This window comes from Malania oleifera, chromosome 6 (assembly GCF_029873635.1).
Source record: "Malania oleifera isolate guangnan ecotype guangnan chromosome 6, ASM2987363v1, whole genome shotgun sequence".
Lineage (NCBI taxonomy): Eukaryota > Viridiplantae > Streptophyta > Magnoliopsida > Santalales > Ximeniaceae > Malania > Malania oleifera.
The window spans coordinates 5,530,243-5,551,150 of NC_080422.1; the positions used below are offsets into that span (position 1 = coordinate 5,530,243).

General features: G+C 38.9%; 1 protein-coding gene across 10 annotated transcripts; it reads right to left on the reverse strand.

Annotated features, from left to right (window-relative positions):
- Positions 1-13,157: 13,157 nt before the first annotated feature.
- On the reverse strand, positions 13,158-20,485 carry LOC131157301 (disease resistance protein RUN1). Of its 10 annotated transcripts, none has more exons than XM_058111352.1 (8): positions 20,354-20,485; positions 20,070-20,226; positions 18,965-19,099; positions 17,417-17,634; positions 15,847-16,459; positions 14,028-14,549; positions 13,870-13,947; positions 13,158-13,721 (listed from the first exon to the last, which is right to left on the reverse strand). In XM_058111352.1, the coding sequence occupies exons 2-7, from the start codon at positions 20,167-20,169 to the stop codon at positions 13,871-13,873; spliced, it is 1,665 nt and encodes a 554-aa protein (XP_057967335.1). In that variant the 5' UTR covers positions 20,170-20,226; positions 20,354-20,485; the 3' UTR covers positions 13,158-13,721; position 13,870. The 10 variants fall into 10 exon arrangements, with proteins under 10 accessions (XP_057967335.1, XP_057967336.1, XP_057967329.1 ...); XM_058111353.1 differs by having other exon boundaries at positions 20,070-20,209; positions 20,354-20,483; XM_058111346.1 differs by having other exon boundaries at positions 18,965-19,119; positions 19,978-20,209; positions 20,354-20,483.
- Between the last annotated feature and the right edge of the window lie 423 nt (positions 20,486-20,908).

Below are 20,908 nucleotides of genomic sequence, written 5' to 3' on the forward strand. Positions count from 1 at the left end.
CATCATCAGAGAAAGGGTCAATACGAATAAGATATGATTGTGTCATATAAGGAGAGCTAGTAGGAACGGTAAAGAAAGGAATGTTGTAAGAACCTGAATTAGGATATATGGATTTAATATTTGAAAAGGGGTAAAGTGGTAATTTGGGCAAGCTTCGTCGACGAAGCCAGAGTTCGTCGACGAAGTCCTTTCTGTTCTCGGTGATGAAATTCAGTGTCTCGTCGACGAGGAGATCCCGAGGGATTTTGGGAAAAATCTAGAACCTCAGCTCATTGTTGAGGCCACCGTCTCCTTGACGAAGGTAATGGCAGACTCGTCGATGAGGATGCCAATTTGTCGATGAATTCACCCGAGTCAAAGGGCTATAAATATCCGAAAGGGTTGCTTCCAAGCTAAGTTAGCTTAATATATTCACTCTCTCTCTATAGAACTCAAAGCTCTCTCTCTCTCTCTCTCTCTCTCTCTCTCTCTCTCTCTCTCTCTCCTGATTTCTTCACCGTTCGTCGCCTGATTCATGAATTGGACGTTATTGTGAGGATCAGGGAAGAATTCTTTATGTTTCCAGCGGATTGGAATCTCGTTTCGAGCTGTTTCAAGTTTCAGACCAAAATCAAGGTAAGGATCGATTTTCGTTTCTATTTCGGAATATGTATAGTAGTACGAATTGTAAGCATATATTGTACTGTGGTTTGTAGGTTTTGGAGTCTTGGTTCGTAGTTTTGGGGACTGTCGAGTTTGTAGTTGGAATTCGGGTTAAGGTAAGGGGATTCAGTTTATATCAGTCTATTTTCGAAATCGGGATCGGTAAGCTTATAGGCTACGATCGTATGTATGTTTTGGTAACTTATTTGGGAAAATCTATCGGGTAAAATACGGGATTTTCGGGTTACAATTTTTGGGAAAATTTGAGGATTTCGAGTATCATCTCTGCTTTGTTTGGAAAACCGTTTGTTCTGTTTAAACTGTATTATTGAGATGACTGTTATTCATATTTGTATAAACTGTATACTTGAATTGGAAAACCATATGATTTGTCGTAAACCAAATAAGTGTGGTATGTATGGTCGTATGTAATTGTTTCAGGTATTTTGTAAAACAGCTATGTGGCAGCTAATTATCGTACGCTGATGAGTATAGGAACGTGAGTACCAAAATGATTCCAGGTTTTGTGAAATTGACTAGTAACGGCTAATTACCGTACGCCAAACAGCTATGTGACAGCTAATTACCGTACGCTGCGTCATGTATTAGTGTGAAAATCGTGGGTGAGAGTGTCTGGCTCTATATCCGAGGGTGTGAAATATCACTACGTATCTCGGCTGGTCACCGAGGGGTGTGAGCTACACTTTATTGGCAATGTAATCACTATGAAGTTTTGGGTTCATGGAGTAGTTGTGTATAAGCAATGTAATCGCTATGAAGCTTCGGGTTCATGAAGTAGTTGCGTACTAGTGTAAGCTACATCGTATTGGCAATGTAATCGTTGTGAAGCTTCAGGTTTCATAGCGTAGTTTTGTATTAGTGTGACGACACTGACCGTATGTTTTGGGTATCGTATGTGCTAGAATGAATTTGTGAAAATACTGAAACTGTATGGAATTGAATGGAACTGTATGGAAATGTTTTCAAACTGTATCATATTGTATAATGTTATGTTTTACGTAAAATAACACTGGTATGCCACACACTGATATAACCTGCTTTCTTCCTTACTGAGAGGTATCTCACCCCAAATATACGTACAATGTTTTCAGGTCCATCAGGTAGCCGTAATTAGCATCCTCGCAATCGGAAGCGGGGGTGTCATTAGCTGCTATTAGTACCTGATTTGGTATGAGTTTTTGTAACCAGGTTGTCATGATGGTTTTTGTAGACACCTAGTGTATGTACGATATTTATGGAATTGTATATCTTAGTATTGTATGGGTTCATGTATCCTAGCTTTGTACAGACTCTGGTATGGTATGTTATATAGATAGATGAAACATTTTTCGTTGCGTAACTGATGAGTATGGATTTATATGTGTATATGTATAGGGCATCTGTGTACCCCACGGGGTCGGACCCTCTTATCGTATTGTATCATGCATGTTTGAATTAATACAAAAACAAGTTAGGTTACTATATTCACACCCGAGACCCATCTACGAGTTCGGGGTGTGATAGCTTGGTATCAGAGCTAACCAGGTTGCTAGGTCTTGTAAACTTGGTTAGGAGTAGCTATGTGTACATACTAGAGTTTAGGATGTTGAAATGGGTAGAGTAGGTCGAGGGTTGTTTTTTCGCTAGACAGAGATTCGTTGGCGGTGTTCCTTGTTTTTCTTAGAATGACGATTTTAGTAAAATCAAGGCAAACCATTGATGACTTTCGTGTCGGTGTGATAGGACAAACTTAGGCCTGTGAGAGGGTAGTTAACATGATTGTGTGTCAATTATTGTGTTAACTGTATGTGATATGGGAGTCCTAACCGATTCCTATTCTATTTTAGAATGGAGCTCAATGATAATAACTTGGAGAGTGGCTCCGAGGAGACGGCAAGTGATGAGTCTCCTTTTGTGTCTCATGGTTTGGCAAGACAGGTGATCTGAGAGATTGGGCGGAGTGTTTGGAGATGCGAATGCTTTCCTACTGATGCGGGGTGTACCATCGAGAGGTTCACACGCATGCACCCTCCGACATTTATAGGAGGACCTAATCCAATAGTGGCGGAGGACTGGGTCGAGAAGACCGAGAGGATTTTGGAAGTCCTCAACTACACTGAGAAGCAGAAGGTCATGTACGCTACCTTTCAGCTAACTGGGGAGGCAGGGAGTTGGTGGACTGCGGTGAGTCTGCTCAAGAGGCAGAGATCTGGTCCATCTGGTATGACGTGGGGCCGCTTCAAAGGGGTAATTTTTGAAAGATACTTCTCGGTCTCCACTCGAGATGCGAAGGCCAATGAGTTCTCGAGCCTAACGCAGGGAACTCTGACGGTGCTGAGGTATGCTGCCATATTTATCGAGTTATCTCGGTTTGCGCCATACTTGGTTTCGAATGAGCACGAGAAGGCTCGGAGGTTTGAGAGGGGTTTGAGGAAAGACATCTGCTGTCTTGTGGGGATGTTGCAGTTCCATGAGTTCTCTGTCATTATGGATAAAGCCACCATAGTTGAGACCGACCTTCGGGGAGATGAGGTATTGCAGGATCAGGGGAAGAGGCTGGTATCTTCTGGTCCTCAGAGTGGTCCTTGGCAGGGACAGTGGAAGAAGAAGAAGAACTACAGTTCCAGTTATCGACAAAACACCGAGCGGCAAAGTTATCAGGGGGATCCATCCCCCGCACCATGCGCTAAGTGTCGTAAAAGGCACAATGGAAAATGTCAGCCGTTTTGGGATAACTGCTACAACTGTGGCAAGCCAGGCCATATATCACGGAGCTGTCAAGCACTGAGAAGAGATACGCCTGCGCAGAGCCAGAACCGTGGGAGTAACCAGATGCCTCGGGGGAACTACCAGGCAAACACGGCTCTGGCGAGAGTATATTCACCGACTCCAGTAGATGCGGAGCACGCTGGTAACATGGTGACAGGTACCATGTTATTGCTTTCGAATAGAGCTATTTTTTTATTTGATTCAGGGGCAACTCATTCGTTCATATCTTCTAGTTTTATGAAGTTGTGTGGAGCTGAAACCTGTGTGATGAATGAGATGTTGTCGGTGACTACACCGACTGGGAGAGTAACGATCTATAGTTAGACGTTAGGAAACTGCCTAGTGGAAATCCAAGGGAGACTGCTACCAGGAAACCTTGTAGTATATGACATGTATGGTTTTAACGTCATACTAGGTATGGATTGGCTATTCTCCAGTTTTGCAGTGATTGATTGTCGTAGGAAGGTAGTGGTGTTCAGACCTTTTAAAGAGCAGGAGTACGAGTTCGTAGGATCGTGTGTGTGTTCGACGCCATAGGTTCTATCAGCATTATAGACGAGGAGGCTACTCTTGGACGAATGTCAGGGGTACCTAGATTGTGTGAAGGAACCACTGCGGGATGAGTTGAGACTCGAGGATATTCGGGTGGTCAACGAGTTTCCGAATGTGTTTCCTAATGATTTACCCGGTTTACCTACGGATCGTGAGGTGGAGTTTGCGATAAAGTTGCTACCTGGCAAGGCATCGATCTCTAAAGCTCCATACCAGATGGCTCCAGCAGAACTTTAAGAGTTGAAGGAGCAGTTGCAGGAACTACTGGACTAGGGTTTTATTCGACCGAGTGTTTCGCCCTAGGGAGCTCTAGTATTGTTTGTGAAGAAGAAGGATGGCTCGATGCGTATATGCATTGATTACCGTGAGATTAACAAGGTGACGGAGAAGAACCGTTATCCATTCCCACGTAGATGATCTCTTTGACCAACTGCAGGGAACACAAGTCTTTTCGAAGATTGACCTATGGTCAGGGTATCATCAAGTGAGGGCTAGATCTGAGGATGTAGTGAAGACTGCTTTCCGAACCAGATACGGTCACTATGAGTTTCTAGTTATGCCCTTTGGTTTAACCAATGCGCTGGCGGTATTCATGGATCTGATGAACAGGGTTTTCCATGAGTACCTGGATCAGTTCGTAGTGGTGTTCATCAATGATATTCTAGTATACTCAAGGAGTTTGGAAGAGCATGAAAACCATTTGAGGTTGGTGCTACAGATTCTGTGAGAGAGGAAGTTGTATGCTAAGCTGAAGAAGTGTGAGTTCAGGTTGAATCAGGTCGCTTTCTTAAGCCATGTGGTGTCTAAGGGAAGTATCTCCATTGATCCTAGCAAGATTGAAGTTGTGGTCGACTGGACGAGACCAAAGAGTATTCAGGAGGTTCAGAGTTTTCTGGGACTGGTGGGTTATTATCTTAGGTTTGTAAAGGGTTTCTCTAAATTGTTTAGACTTCTAACACGATTGACCAGGAAGAAGGTGAAGTTTGACTGGACAAGTGATTACGAGTAGTGTTTTCTTGAGTTGAAGCACCAGTTGGTTACCGCTCCAGTATTGACCATTCCTTCGGGGGATAGTGGTTTTGTGATTTATAACGACGCATCCCTGAAGGGTTTGGGATGTGTGCTTATGTAACAGTGTAAGGTGGTAGCTTATGCTTCTCAGCAACTTAAGGAGTATGAGAACAATTTCCCTACGCATGATCTAGAATGGCCGCTTTAGTTTATGCATTGAAGATCTGGTGACACTACCTGTATGGTGTTCAGTGTGATATTTTCACTGACCACAAAAGCCTTAGGTACTTTTTCACGCAGAAGGAGCTGAATATAAGGTAAAGGTTGTGGCTAGAGTTAATTAAGAACTACGATTGCACAATCAGTTATCACCCAGGAAAGGCTAATGTGGTAGCTGACGCACTGAGTCGGAAGTCAAAGCATGCGATAGTATTTGCGGTTGTAGCTCAGCATCATATCTAGCGGGATCTGAAAAGCCTTGGCATGGAGTTGGTGTCTGGTGATCATTAGACTTTCATTGCTAGCTTAGTGATCCAGCCGACCTTATTTGAGCGTATTAAAGCCACACAGGCTAATGATGCGGAGTTAGCGAAGATTATGGAGAAAGTGCAGCAGGGATTAGCTGCGGATTTTAACATCTCTGACAGAGGTGTTGAGGTTTGGGACTAGGCTGTGTGTTCCAAATAATGATGAGATCAGAAGGACGATTCTGGAGGAAACGCATCGTTCTTTGTATACGATACATCCGGGTAGTACAAAGATGTGTCAGGATTTGCGCGAGTCCTTTTGGTGAAGCGGCATGAAGAGAGATATTGGTCGGTTCGTGGAGTAGTGTCTGACATGTCAGCAGGTGAAAGCTGAACATCAGAGTTCGGTAGGGCCCTTGCAGCCTTTGCCTATTTCGGTGTGGAAATGGGAGCACATTTTCATGGACTTTGTTACCGAATTGCTGCCATCGCTTCACGGGCAGAATGTTATTTGGGTAATTATGGACAAGTTGACGAAATCTGCTCACTTTGTACCAACGAAGGTTAGCTACCCTTTGAGTAGGCTAGTGGACCTGTATGTGCATTAGATAGTTAGAATGCATGGAGTACTGGTGTCCATTGTTTCAGATCAAGATCCGAGGTTTATTTCTCGATTCTAGAAGAGCTTGCAAGAAGTACTGGGGACAAAGCTTACTTTCAGTATAGCGTTCCACCCCCAAACTGATGGACAGTCAGAGAGGATGATACAGACCTTGGAGGATATGCTACGGGCTTGTGTGCTAGACTTCGGTGGTAGTTGGATTCAGTTTCTGCCACTAGTGGAGTTTGCCTATAACAACAGCTTTCAGGCTAGTATCGAGATGGCACCGTTTGAGGCTTTGTATGGTCGAAGTGTCGATCTCCTTTGTATTGGGATGAGGTTGGTGAACGTCAGATTTAGTGAAGGTATTGTGGCGAAACCACGAGGTTGAGGAAGCTTTTTGGGAACTGGAAACGAAAATACGCTGAAAGTATCCGCAGTTGTTCTGAGTAGTAGTTGGATAGCAGGGTTGGTATGAGTATGTATGTATGTATGTAATACTTTGTTATCGTATTAGTATTGGGTGGTTAGTCTCTGGGAGGGTCCTGTTGTATTGTAAGCTCCCAAGACCGTGTATGTATGTAACCACAGTATTCCTCTGCCATAAGCGAGGGAATGTATGTATGTATGTATATATGTATCATGACGGGGCTGCATATAAATGGCCACCGTTTTCTCTAGAGTATGTATGTATCTTAACAGGGCTGTGTATAAATGGCCGCCGTTTTCTCTAGAGTATGTATGTATCGTAATGGGGTTGCGTATAAATGGCCGCCGTTTTCTCTAGAGTATGTATGTATCGTAACAGGGCTGTGTATAAATGGCCGCCGGTTCCTCTTAGAGTGTGTATGTATTTGGTAGTATGAATGTGTTCGTAATGAGAGATTTCAAATTTTGAGGACGAAATTTTTCCAAGGAGGGGAGGTTGTAAGAACCCGAACCAGGATATATGAATTTAATATTCGAAAAGGGGTAAAGTGGTAATTTGGGCAAGCTTCGTCGATGAAGCCAGAGTTCGTCGACGAAGTCCCTTTTGTTCTCGGCGACGAAATTCAGTGTCTCATCGACGAGGAGATCCCGAGAGATTTTGGGAAAAATCTGGAACCTTAGCTCGTCAATGAGGCCACCGTCTCGTCGACGAAGGTAATGGCGGACTCATCGACGAGGACGCCAATTCGTCGACGAATTCACCCGAGTCAAAGGGTTATAAATATCCAAAAGGGTTGCTTCCAAACTAAGTTAGCTTAATATATTCACTCTCTCTCTCTAGAACTCGAAGCTCTCTCTCTCTCTTGATTTCTTTGCCGTTCGTCGTCTGATTCATGAATCAGACGTTACTACGAGGATCAGGGAATAATTCTTTACGTTTCTAGCAGATCAGAAACTCGTTTGAGCAGTTTTGGGTTTCGGGCCAAAATTGAGGTAAGACTCGGTTTTCGTTTCTATTTCGGAATATGTATAGTAGTACGGATTGTAAGCATGTATTGTACTGTGGTTTGTAGGTTTTGGAGTCTCAATTCGTAGTTTTGGGGACCGTAGAGTTTGTAGTTGGAATTCGAGTTAAGGTAAGGGGATTCAGTTTATATCAGTCTATTTTCAAAATCAGGATCACTAAGCTTGTAGGTTACAATTGTATGTATGTTTTGGTAACTTATTTGGAAAAATTTATAGGATAAATACGGTATTTTCGAGTTACAATTTTCAGGAAAATTTTGGGATTTCGGTTATCATCTCAGCTTTGTTTGGAAAACCATTTGTTTGTTTAAACTGTATTATTGAGATGATTGTTATCCATATTTGTATAAACTGTATACTTGAATTGGAAAACCATATGATTTGTCGTAAACCAAATAAGTGTGGTATGTATGGTTGTATGTAATTGTTCCACGTATTTTGTAAAACTGTTATGTGGCGGCTAATTACCGTACGCTGATGAGTATAGGAATATGAGTTCCAAAATGATTCCAGGTTTTGTGAAATCGGCTAGTGGCGGCTAATTTTCGTACGCCGAAACAGCTATGTGGCGGCTAATTACCATACGCTACACCAGGTACCGGTGTGAAAATCGTGGGCGAGAGTGTCCGACTCTATATTTGAGGGTGTGAAATATCACTACATATCCCAGCTAGTCACTGAGGGGTGTGAGCTACACTGTATTGGCAATGTAATCACTGTGTAGTTTTGGATTTCATGGAGTAGTTGCGTATTGGCAATGTAATCGCTGTGAAGCTTCGGGTTCATGGAGTAGTTGTGTACTAATGTGAGCTACATCGTATTGGCAATGTAATCACTGTGAAGCTTCGGGTTTCATAGCGTAGTTGCGTATTAGTATGACGACACTAACAGTATGTTTTGGGTATCGTATGTACTAGAATGAATTTGTGAAAATACTGGAACTGTATGGAAATGTTTTCGAACTGTATCATGTTGTATAGTGTTATGTTTTACGTAAAATAACGCTGGTATGCCACACACTGATATAACCTGTTTTCTTCCTTACTGAGAGGTGTCTCACCCCAAATGTACATACAATGTTTTTAGGTCCATCAGGTAGCCGTAATTAGCATCCTAGCAATCGGAAGCAGGGGTTTCGTTAGTTGCTGTTAGTGCCTAATTAGGTACGAGTTTTTGTAACCTGGTTGTCGTGATGGTTTTTGTAGACACCCGGAGTATGTACGGTATTTATGGGATTGTATACCTTAGTATTGTATGGGTTCATGTATCCTAGTTTTGTACAAACTTTGGTATGGTATGTTATATAGATAGATGAAACATTTTCCGCTGCGTAACTGATGAGTATGGATGTATATGTGTATGTGTATAGGGGCATCCGTGTACCCCACGGGGTTGGACCCTCTTATCGTATTATATCATGTGTGTTTGAATTGATACAAAGACATGTTAGATTACTATATTCACACCCGGGACCCATCTACAAGTTTGGGGCGTGACAAATGTGTTCGAGGAAGACAACTTGACGAGAGACATATAATATCTAAGTAACAGGATCAAAACACCTATAACCCTTATGTCCCTCTCCATAACCAAGGAAGACACATGGTAAAACGTGGCGATGATTTAGTACAATCAACAGTGGGACAAAGGACAAAACATAGTTAACCAAAGAATTTTAGAGAGGAGTAATCGGAGGGGACCCATATAATTTTTCCTAAGGGGAGAGACCAGAGTTGTGGGATGTGGAGATTCTATTAATCAAATATATCACAGTAAGAACTGCTTCCCCCCAGAATTCACTAGGAACCTTAGTAAATAAGAAAAGAGAGCGAGTTATTTCAACAATATGACGATGTTTTCTTTCAGCAACACTATTTTGTTGAGGAGTATCAGTACAAGAAGATTGATGAACAGTACCATTAGAGATGAGCAACTTAGAAAGCGCCTTAGAAGTGTACTCCTCACCTAAATCGGAACGAAAACACTTAACTACAGCAGAGTGTTGAGTACAGACAAATGATCGGAAGGTAGTATAGATATGAATGAAATCAGATCGACACTTCATTAAATAAACCCAACAATACCGAGTATAATCATCAATAAAAGAAACATAGTATCTAGACCCCCTTTTGTGTCAACAGGGGTAGGACCCAATACATTAGAGTGAATTAAATCAAACGGTGCAACAGATTTAGACATGTTGTGATTAAAAGGTAATGTAGAAAACTTTGCCAATTTGCAACCGTTACAATCAGAAATATCATATATCTGTAAGTCACCAACAACACCACTAGATACCAAAAATTTTAAACGAGAAGCTGACACATGACCAAGTTTAGATTGCCACAAATAAAAAGTAGAAGATGAGGAATCCAAGCAAAAGGAGGAGAGATCTACTCCTAATGTTGCCTCGTGATCAAGAACACGCAGCTCATCCAAAACATTTGTGCCACCCTCTCTACAGCCTATCCCAATCAGCTTCTTGGATTGAAAATCTAGCACATGACAAGAAGTAGAGAAAAAATTAGAAGAATAACCAGCATCACACAATTGACCAACAAATACAAGACTCATGGTTAGGTTAGGAATGCAATAAACATCTAAAAGTGAAAAATTAGGAGTACAAATGGAACCAACACCATTTAAAGCCATAAGAGTGTCATTAGTAGTTAGCACAAAATTTGAAGAACATGATGGATGTATAGATGCAAATGAAGAGAAGTTAGGGAACATATGATGAGATGCACCAGAATCTAAAACCTACAAAGAAGAGGATATACCTGAAGGAGTAGACGATGACAAACTTACTGCAAATGGAGTAGACATAGCATATGGTTGAGAAGCAAAAAACTGTTGGAACTGTTCTACAAGGGCACTCATGCGAGGATCAAATAAGGAATCATTCCCTGAGTTATCCGATGAAGGGGCAACAACTACTGTATTAGACCGGTGCCCTCCTGGTCACCACTGCTGGGGCATTGAGCCCCTAGATCACTAAGATGGCTTTCCTCCATTTCGCCACGGCTGTGAAGTTTGAGTCTTATTCAACAATTTTGGACACTAAGTCTTCCAATGCCCCTTCTCCTTACAAAAGTTAGACTCATTGTTTGAGCGAAGTGAAGATCGATTTTGGCTAAAGGTAGGTGGTGTGGGAGAAACAACCAAAACAGATGCAGATGGGGGATATGTTTTTTTTCGATTTTGAAATTTGAGACGAGTATCCTCTGCCAACAACTCACTAACCATCGAATCAAGAGAAGGCAGTGGAACACAGTGTAAAATCGATCCACGAATGCCCTCAAAATCATCATAGATAGCCATCAGGAATTGGACCAATCGTTGCTCTTCCCTACGAACAATATATGGAGCAAACTTCTGTAATTCCACAAATTCTGTGAGTGTCAATTGATCTCAAAGATCAGTCATAGCCAAATAAAAATCCTGAACACTCTTATCATTTTGTTCAAGTGCTCGAAATATCCATTTCCAATTGATACTAAACAACAAAGTTAGACCGAACATATAATCTTGACAAATGGTCCCCAATCTCCTTAGCAGTTTCATATTTCGCCAATTGAGTCCCAATGCGACTATCAACAGAATTGTTGATCCAAGTAATAACTTTAGAGTTACGAGTATCTCACGCATCCAATAAGTCCTCATATTTATCAACCCCGTCCACAGGTTCAACAGAATTGTTGATCCAAGTAATAATTTTAGAGTTACGAGTATCTCATGCATCCAATAAGTCCTCATATTTATCAACCCCGTTCACAGGTTTATGAGTCAAACCCAAGACATAACTCCACATCTTCTTACCCTTTAAGAAATTTCTCATCACATAACTCCAATAAAAATAATTTCACACTAATAGACAGTAAAGAATTATCTCGTTCACTAGTCATGACGAACAACAACAAATATATCTAAAATATAAGAAACACAGTAATCTTGAGAATGGAAAAAGTGAAACTAAACCTATCAATACCTAGTCAAGTGAAAATCCAACCAATTATGAATCAAACTTAAACCAAAAGCATATTATGTCCAGATTCGCCAATAATCAAAATTCGCTAGAGAATCAAAATCGACCCGTATGGACAAAGCATAACCAGTAGAGGAACAGATTCAAATAGTATGTTTGAAGGAGCAGTCAGATTATAATAACAACAATAAAGGAAGACCAGAAGGCGCTATACCCCCAACACAATGCCAATAATCCAACGCAAATAGCTTTGGTGCAAAAAGCACGGGAACAGCGCGACGAGAATGCACAACGGCGACGGGAACAAGGGCGCGACGGGCAACAGAAACGATGGCACGACGGCGACGGGAATGACGGGAGAAATACAAAGTAAAGTAATCACACTGCCCCGATACATGTTAGAATCACAGAGGAGCCAAACAATTTAGGAAAAGAAAAGGGTTACATTGAAAATTATTGGTACAAGAGAAAAATACAAGAATAATAAGGAAAATAATTATTCCACTCTAATATAATACAAATAATTATTATTACTAACATCTACAATACTATCTTTTATGTTTCCATCTACAACATTCTTATGTTTTTCTTTTTTAGCTTACTAAAGTTTAAATTTTGATTTTTTTTAAAAAAAATTTCTTGCTATCTGCTCCATCCACTTACGATTCTTGGTTCGGCAAAATAGTTATTTCTTAGAATAATATAAAATATAATTTAAATTATGGGACTCAAGAGAATAATTATTTCTTATATATTCCTAATTATTTTATTCCACATATAATAAGAAATGAATAAACATTTCTATAATGAAATTTGAAAAGAGTTATTCCTTGTCTATTCCTTATTATGGATTCTTAAAATTGTTCCACATTGTTATTTGTTTATAATAAAAACATAATTTCGTTTATAACTAATTGTAACTAACCTATCAAAACTACATTGTTTGTGACAAGACATTGCGCAAACCAAATGTAATCTCAATTTTTTGAAAGTTCTTTTAATATCTACAATTTCCATACTATATCCTGTAAATGTCCTTTATTCTAAGTTATTAATCTAATCCTAATCTCCTAAACTAACTTCTCCGTCCACATTTAGAATAATGAGAGAACCCTCACATATTTGACACCGTACTTAGACACCAATAAGCGTGTTGCTTCGAGCCGACGATCTAGCGTACTCTCGCTCACTTTTCACCACATCCGGGTGGTATAAATGCAATGCATCACTCATAGGAAACGCCCTCACAAAATAAATGGAAAGGATGCATATCATAATTATCTGACAAGTTTTATGTTGACTATCAACTACCTAGTGCCACCCTCCTCCTTTAGCCGAGCTTGGGATTGATTGCATGTGAAAATATTAGGACATTAATGGTAACTAAAAAACTTTAATATTAAAGGAAAATAATGAGAATTGAAGCAGGGAAAAATATCAATTTCTGTTACGTCCGTCCATCAGTCAGCTTACGGTATAGTCCTGCACAGATATTGATCTCATGACCTGTTGTGTACCGTACCTGTAACAACCTGTTTTAAAAATATTTAACTTTCAACATACTAAAAATCATTAGATAAAAGTTTTTGAAATCAAAATAACATAAAATATGTGAATAAAAGGTAAGCTACTTAATATGAGAACATCTCAACATACTCACCATACAAGCACGACATTCACAATATTTGCATGTATTTGAATAATAATTTTCCTTTTCCTGAATAGAAGTTTTGATGGGAAAACCAAAAAAAAACAGCTATAATTTTTCTTAACTATAAATTGTACACAACAAAAAACGAGCAAAATGTAATGTTTCTCAACTGTAGTTGCAACATCATTGCCATCAAATAAGGCCAGTCAAGAGATAGCTTCATCTGCTCTGGCTCACAGGGAACCTCACCAAGACAACAGCTTCTTCAGCAAGCCCGTGCTCAACGTAATTATCCTCCTTCAAATTAAACGAGAAGGCATAGAATTGAAAGAGGGGACAAAAGCCAAGAAGTCATCTATGAACAGACTCGAAGCTCCTCTTGAAGTCGACCCTCCCTTCAAACTCAACAAACTCCCTCAGACGTTGAGCACTGTTTCATCAGCACCATTCCACTAAAACAATTTCCCCTTGAAATTACAAATGTGTGATGGGAGTAAAAAGTGGAAATACAAAAAGGCCAAAACCAAGCTCCAGGTCCACAGGTTCTGGTCAACTCCACTGGTACCCTCGTGCCTCAATTTCCTTGAACTGGAAGAATTGTCAAAACAAAAGAGAGGGGGGGGGGGGGGGGGGGGGAGAGAGAGAGAGAGAGAAGAAATAAGCATAGCCATATTTACAGAGATCATTGGAACAAAGGCAGTTGTAGGGGTTATTGGAACACTGGGACTCACATTACCTCAATGATCAGAAGTGAGAGATAAAGATGAATAGTTCATTGCAAGTAGCTCCTCTCTGCTGTATTTCAATCTTTGATCTGTTTCAGCAGAGTCAAAAAGAGATTAGCCAGGGGACATGGGGAAAACTGCTTTCAGAACATTGCCATCACGAAAATACCTATAATTGCATCGTTCTTGGTGCAGCCCTGAGATGCAGGCGCTTTTCTCCGCATCTGCCTTGATTGCAAACCTTTTGAAGATGCTTGTGAAAATGAACACCTAGATCCATTTTGGAGTGATTGAACAATACGAGCATGTTCATGCCTCACTTCAATTTGAGGGTGTTTTTCACAAAATAACAGAACCACATCCTCAGTGAGGAGCCAACAACCCCTCAAGTCCAAACTTTCTAGTGTTTCAGGTGGATTGAATGAGTCGAGCCCACCATTGGTCAACACAGCATCACGAAGACTGAGATTTGTAAGCTTGGGGAGGGATGACAAATGCTGCAAGGACAAATCCGTCAGGGAAACACTTTTGAGAGATAACTGTCTCAGTTCTTGAAAGCATTGCAGAGGGTATAAAGATGAATCTCGGACTTGAGTCTCCTCCAAGTCCAACCTTTCCAAACCACTGAGACTTTCCAGAGCAGTTAGTGAGAGGACAGAATCCAACTCATTACTTGGCAGTCGGATGAAACCTGGCCACCCAGAAGGAAATACCATAAATAATCATAGTCAAGTTGTTACGGGAATCACAGGGTACTCTATAACATAATATGCAACAACCATTTATAAGGCAAGTAATACACTTAACAGGGCCCAAGCCTGCCAGATATTGATATCATTTTACATCCAAAACATGGTACAACAAAAAAATGACCAACACGTACCTATAGATTGGAAACCAAACCAAACCCACCAAAATGGTGATAGAAGTGCATGTCAGTCAGCAAACTGACAAACAATACAGTGGGATGATAGTAAGCATCCACACTATTGCATACCACATGTTTTTACACCCAAACTATCAGAAAAACACATGGAGACAAATGCTATAAACTTATATTCCACGAACTCGTAAAAATTTCCATCAAAATTTCCACTTCCAACCACCATTGAGATTGAAATAGTAATCAATTTCTGTTTTGCAAAATTTCTGTCAAATTTTCCACAAATCACTCAAAATATATCAAAATTTAATTTCAGGAAAATTTGCCAATATTGAACTTCCTTTAAATTCAAATTTGAGATTCAAAACCCTTCTCTCTCAATTTTTGTTTTTTCATTGAAACTAAAGATTATTATAAAAAGGATATATATAGTTTCTAGATTTTTGAAATTATATGAAAAAATAAACTTAGATATTAGCTACAACATTTTATTTGACCGTTTATATCATAGTTGTCTGTATTTATATTATAAATAATATCTACCTTATTTATGAATTTCATTTATATGAATTGAATATGATTAATATGGTTATTATATAACAGTTATTGCACCTTATGGCACATAATTGCCCTTGATCTATTTTCTTTATAATATTTTAGTTCTAGATCTTGCATTATTACGTCTACTAATAGTGTTTCTAATGTTTTATACAAAAATTCCATGCTTTACTCTTTGTTTCCATCATTTTTTAAAAAGGAAATATAAAATGACATTGACATAAAAGTTTCCTTTGACATTCTGTAATTTAGAAGCCCCAAAATTTGAGTTCAAACCAAAATTTAAGACCTTGACTATAAGAAGCACCCTACTGTCGCTGGTGTAGCTTCCACAAATCTATCATAATCTGCAGCCCAGCAATATAAATTTTTTATTAAAAAGGTTGCATAGTGGCTGAAAGACTTGATGCATCATACTAGAGGAGAGGTAAAAACAATAAAATCCATTGCTTTGATCAGTCAGATCCTTCCATTCCATGTATTTCATGCTAAGCATAAGAAATTTAGTAATAAATGGGATAAGATTACTACATTGAAGACTCCATACCTGTAATTTTTGTATTGCTCAAGCTAATGACCCTCAAAGAAGGCATCTGGCCAAAATATGAGAGTGCTGAATCGTCAATTGATGTTTGAGACAACGATATAACTTCAAGATTCGGAACACATCCTGCTAAAATCCCCACTCCAGCAGAGCTGATTCTTGTGTTGCTAAGATTCAAATCTCTCAAACTAGCTCCTATAGAAGCAACCAGTTCAATCGAATCATCTCCCATTGCACTATGGCTCAGATCCAAAATTTCCAATGCATTCATATTAGGCAAAAAATTGAATCTTTGAAGTGAAGTATTGGATGCATCCAAGAAGGATAAGAATCTAGTATCAACGTTCATCAAGGCACCAGGTACATCTCTAAATGCAGCTCCAGAGAGAATAAGCTTTGCTAAAGGAGCATTATCCCCAACATTGCTTTCAAATATAGCATCAATAGTGCAGTAGCTCATATTCAGGCATGCAAGTGATGGCAAATTTGGTAACTTCGTAACATTGGTCCAAGCTAGATTCAGGAAGCTCAATTTGGGGAACATTCTGAGAACAGCAGCCCCTTTGTTAGATATTTCACTCCTCCAAAGGTCCAAGTACTGCAGCTCCGTCAAAACCTGACAAAACCAAAGGCCTGATAGTTACTTCGCGAATTTGGATTGCCTAAATCTAAAATGAGAACTGGCAAAGTTTGTGTGAATAATGGCAAGACTAATACATTGTTTGAGAAGTTACATATTTGGACTCGAGAAACCAAGGAAATTATAAATAAAGCAAGGATTTCTTTCTTATTTTTTTCTTTAGGGGGAGGGGGGGGAACAATATTCTCATAATTAATTAATAACTCTAACATAATATATAGTTAATATTTAGCATACACGAGACTAAGTGAAGGGAACCACACGCAGTTGGCCAACAAGAAATGTAGAATGCAATGAACTACAGGGATAATTTTAATATTCTAATGTCCATATTATTTTTCTTAAAGGGGGGGGGGGGGATTGCCCCCTCTTATTGAACCTATCTTTTGCTCCTCAGTAACAGTATTAAACTGCCAACAGAGTTAATATTATAACTTCTAACCATTTAAATAGAAATATAAATCAAATATTAACACTGCATTTAAGCTTTCATACTTGCATTAGATGTTTGGGTTCCAGTCCACAATTCAACATGTTCTAGCTGAAATCTTTTACGTAAAGTTCAACCAAATCATAAGTATGTGACTTAATTTTTCTACTTCTGGTGTCCGGCCGCTTTCTTAAGCAGCTAAGTGACTATCAAGCGACTGACACAGCATAATCTTGACGTGCCCAACTTGTTCCAATAGTCCTTTCCAAAGTTGACCATTGTTTCAATAAAATTAAAACTCACACATAATAACCATTAACCAGAACCAGGCTATTTGATTGTGCACTTTGCTGTCCAGTTGGGGAGAGAGAGAGAGAAGGAGAAGGATGAAATACTGCAGAGAAGGAATATTGGAGCACTCATACTCAGCAAGTAAAAAAATAAGAACATTCAAATCACGCAATCCATCAATAAAATACCTACACAAGCAGAAAGTGAAGCACCTTAAGAGACCAAAATGCCACATCAGTGACAGGTAAACCTCCCAAGTCCAATACAGACAGCTTTGTGAGTGAAGAGAGTAGTTTAATACCATCTGCACTGAGACCTGTTTCTGAGATCCATAATCTCTCCAATGTTGGAATAGAAATAAGATGTCTAATGCCAGCATCAGAAACTTTTGGGCATCTAGAAAGGTTCAGCTCCTTTAAATTAGCCATCCCTAAAACAAGAAAAAAAATAATTAGCACATATGAGGAAGAATTCAGTCACCAAATTAAACTTTTGCAGAGTCCGATGTCAGCATTGGATACAAGACATTAACAATATTGGAAAATTATATTCAATACAAGGATTGGAACAATCTATTGCAGACCCAGCACCTCAGTTCATATATATATTAATCACAACGGATAAAAACCACTTTTCATCAAGTAGGGCTTTCAGGATGAAACATCACTTAGCAAATATAACCAATTAATCAGCATTGTCTAGTTAATGTTGAGCTCAATATATTAAGGCTAAGTTTGAGGGGAAAAAATAATTAATAAATAAATTTAAGAAAACGAAGATTTCGTGACACTAAAATGATGAGTCGTGAAGCTAGAGAACTAAGATTTGCCTTCATTAGTAGGTGTTAAAAAAAACTAAGAGATGAAAATTAAAGTGAAAAAGAAAAATCTACTAACAAAATGATTGCACCTGCCTCCATCCATTAACTATTCCTGTTTCAGCATGTCACACAGCATGCTCGAAACTAACAGTTGAAGCACTATGGTAATGTTTTAAAAGGTGAAAGAATACGATGAGGTGTTTTAAACAGAGGTGAGGCGTAGGCCACAAGGAGTGTAAGCCTTTAGAGAACTTTATTTTTAGATAAAAATATGTAGATAAATTACATATATTTTAAAAACAAAGAAAAAATAAGAAAATTACAAAAAATGTAAAAAAAAAAAATCACATATAATTTGTAAACTACTAGTTGGTCATTCAAAAAATACTAACACTTTAATTCATTAAGTAAATCATGCGAAGAGATAGCTAAAATATTACAAAGTTCAAACTATTTTCAAGATCTAAGATGCAACTCTCAATAATTTTAAAAAGGTTGAGGTTCGAGAATTTTAGAAATCAACTCTAGCTAACTATAAAAATGTAGTTAAAACTTTTTAGCTAAATCTAACTTGAGATTCACACATCCAAAGTGCCTAAGCGTCAACTGAAAAGGTGCATAAGGTATGCCTTTTGGTATGCATAAACCTCAATTTGTAACACATTGACCTTTTTTGAGATTTGGAATTTCGGCCGAGTCTAAAGGCGTTTTAGGCATGTCTCATCTTGAAGTGAGCCACTAGGAAAGCCTCAAGCCTTTTAAAACATTACACTTCAGTATCAAGTTCAAAATTGAAACAAACAAGAAAAAGTAAAAATTGGATTTGGAGTGTTACTAACTATGCAAGCAATAACACTTCATTGTGAAATAGTTTAAGTAAAAGGAATTGATTCTTGAACATCATTCACTGAAGGAAAAATTAACAACTAGAAGTGCATACCTGTAATTGACCAAAGGGCAGCACTAGTGATTCTTCGACAATCAGAGACATTTAGTGAGCGCAAGTAAGAAAATGCACCCAAATATGCCATCCATTCCGCATCCACAAAGTTTTCACCCCTTAGATCAATCTCTTCTACACTATGTTTGAAGACTCTATAAGAGCAAACCTCTTTAGCAGACAATAAATCTAGGGCATAAACGGAAGCACCAAAAACAATTATATTTCAGGAAATGACTATATGCTCTTAAACGGATGGCGAAGCACATAGATATATTTTAACTTCTAAGCATTATGAATTTGATGATGATCAACTAAATCCATACATAATCAATTAGTAATGAGTGAATTTGATGATGATTAACTAAGAACAATGAATTCTTGGGTGATAGCTGTCAACTTATAAAACTGTGTTCAACACGGCTGCATAAAAAACAATTCGATTTCAGGAAAGGAATATATGCTCTTCAAAAGACGATAACATGATGATTAACCAAATGCATAGATGATCAATTAGTAAAAAGAATTGACATGATTATTAACGCAGCATAACGAAATTGATGATAGGCATTGGGCAGAAGCTGTTAACTTCTAAAGGCGGGCTTAACAGTTCAAATTATTAACCAGGAAGATATCATTTCAGAGTAAATTACATTGCAATTCTAGCCACTCAAAATAAATAAGAATTTAGTAACTATTCACAGATCGATTACCCCGAAAAGAAGATCTCAAGTTCCGCCCCGTTTTTTTTTTTTTTTTCCCTACTCATTTCCGCAGGTTTCCCAGCAGCCAAGCAGAACACATATAGGATTCCAGAAGAATTTAATAATCGAGATAAGAGATAAGATTAATTATCATAAAAACATATCTCAAGTTTTAGCTCCGTTTTCTTTTTTCTTTTTCTTTTTTTTCCCTCCTCGATTCCCGAGGTTTCTCAGCAGCCAAACAGAAGCCGATTCTAGAAAGAATTAAATTAAATAATTGCGAAAAGAGGTGAGTGAGCAGCAAAGTACTCGAGCAAGGAGGGGAAGAGGAGACGCCGTCGAAGGAGGCGGTGAAAAAGAGCCTCAGCCAGATGAGAGGGCATGCGCTTTAGAGTCCTCACCTGCCGCCGCCATCTCTCCACGCTCTCGCCGCTCTCTGCCGCAGCGTCGAGGCAGAGACGAACCAACCCGGTCTCCGCTTCCGCGATGTCTCCGGCGCATCCGGTGGCCATCACCGATCGATATAATTTTCTCCGGCTATCTGCAATGGATCGTCGTCTGGGGATTTAAACATTGAATAATTGAATTGTGATCGAAGACTGACTTAAAACAAATTTCTCTTTTAAAAAAAAATGATTTGATTTGAATAGTTGACTTTTGGTAAACTACAACAATTCATTTTCACCTCGTACCGCAGCCGCAGTTTTGCGCAAGTTGATCGTTCGTTTCACTCGGCACGAGAGCTTGCACTTTGTACGGGGAAGCATCTGTTTTCTTTATCTTAAAGTTTTCAAATTTATATAAGAGGAGTTTCTTGCTCCACAAGCCAGGCTCTGCGTATTGAAACCAAATAATTCGGCCATAAATTTGCGATGGATGCGAGGCTGTGTTTGGAGGAAGAAATTGTCAATTTAAAAACTTAAATTTAAACATGTTGTAAAAGATGTTGAAAAATAAATAGGAATGGGACAAAAATTTTACGTAATTTAGTTATACCTAGCTTACAAGCTAATGAAATAAAAAATTTTACTATTTTCTGATCTTGTACAAAATATTTCTTTTTTCCTATCTCTCATCTCTCATCATTTTTATTCGTCTCTATATTTCAAACTCTGTGTGTATATATCAAAATGAGAAGAAGAGATGATCCTTTTATAAGACAATAAAGATAATACATAATTTATGGTGGTAGAAAATGAAGGGGTGACGGTCATTAATCTTTATACTTTTTATAACACTC

Excerpts from the sequence above, each read along its gene's own strand:
- LOC131157301 (XM_058111346.1), bottom strand. The coding sequence starts at position 20,435 with ATGCTTCCCCGTACAAAGTGCAAGCTCTCGTGCCGAGTGAAACGAACG. Across the intron at positions 19,120-19,977 it reads CTCTTCCCCTCCTTGCTCGA|AGTCTTCAAACATAGTGTAG; the intron begins GTACTTTGCTGC and ends TTGCTCTTATAG. Across the intron at positions 13,948-14,027 it reads CAAGAACGATGCAATTATAG|ATCAAAGATTGAAATACAGC; the intron begins GTATTTTCGTGA and ends CTGCTGAAACAG.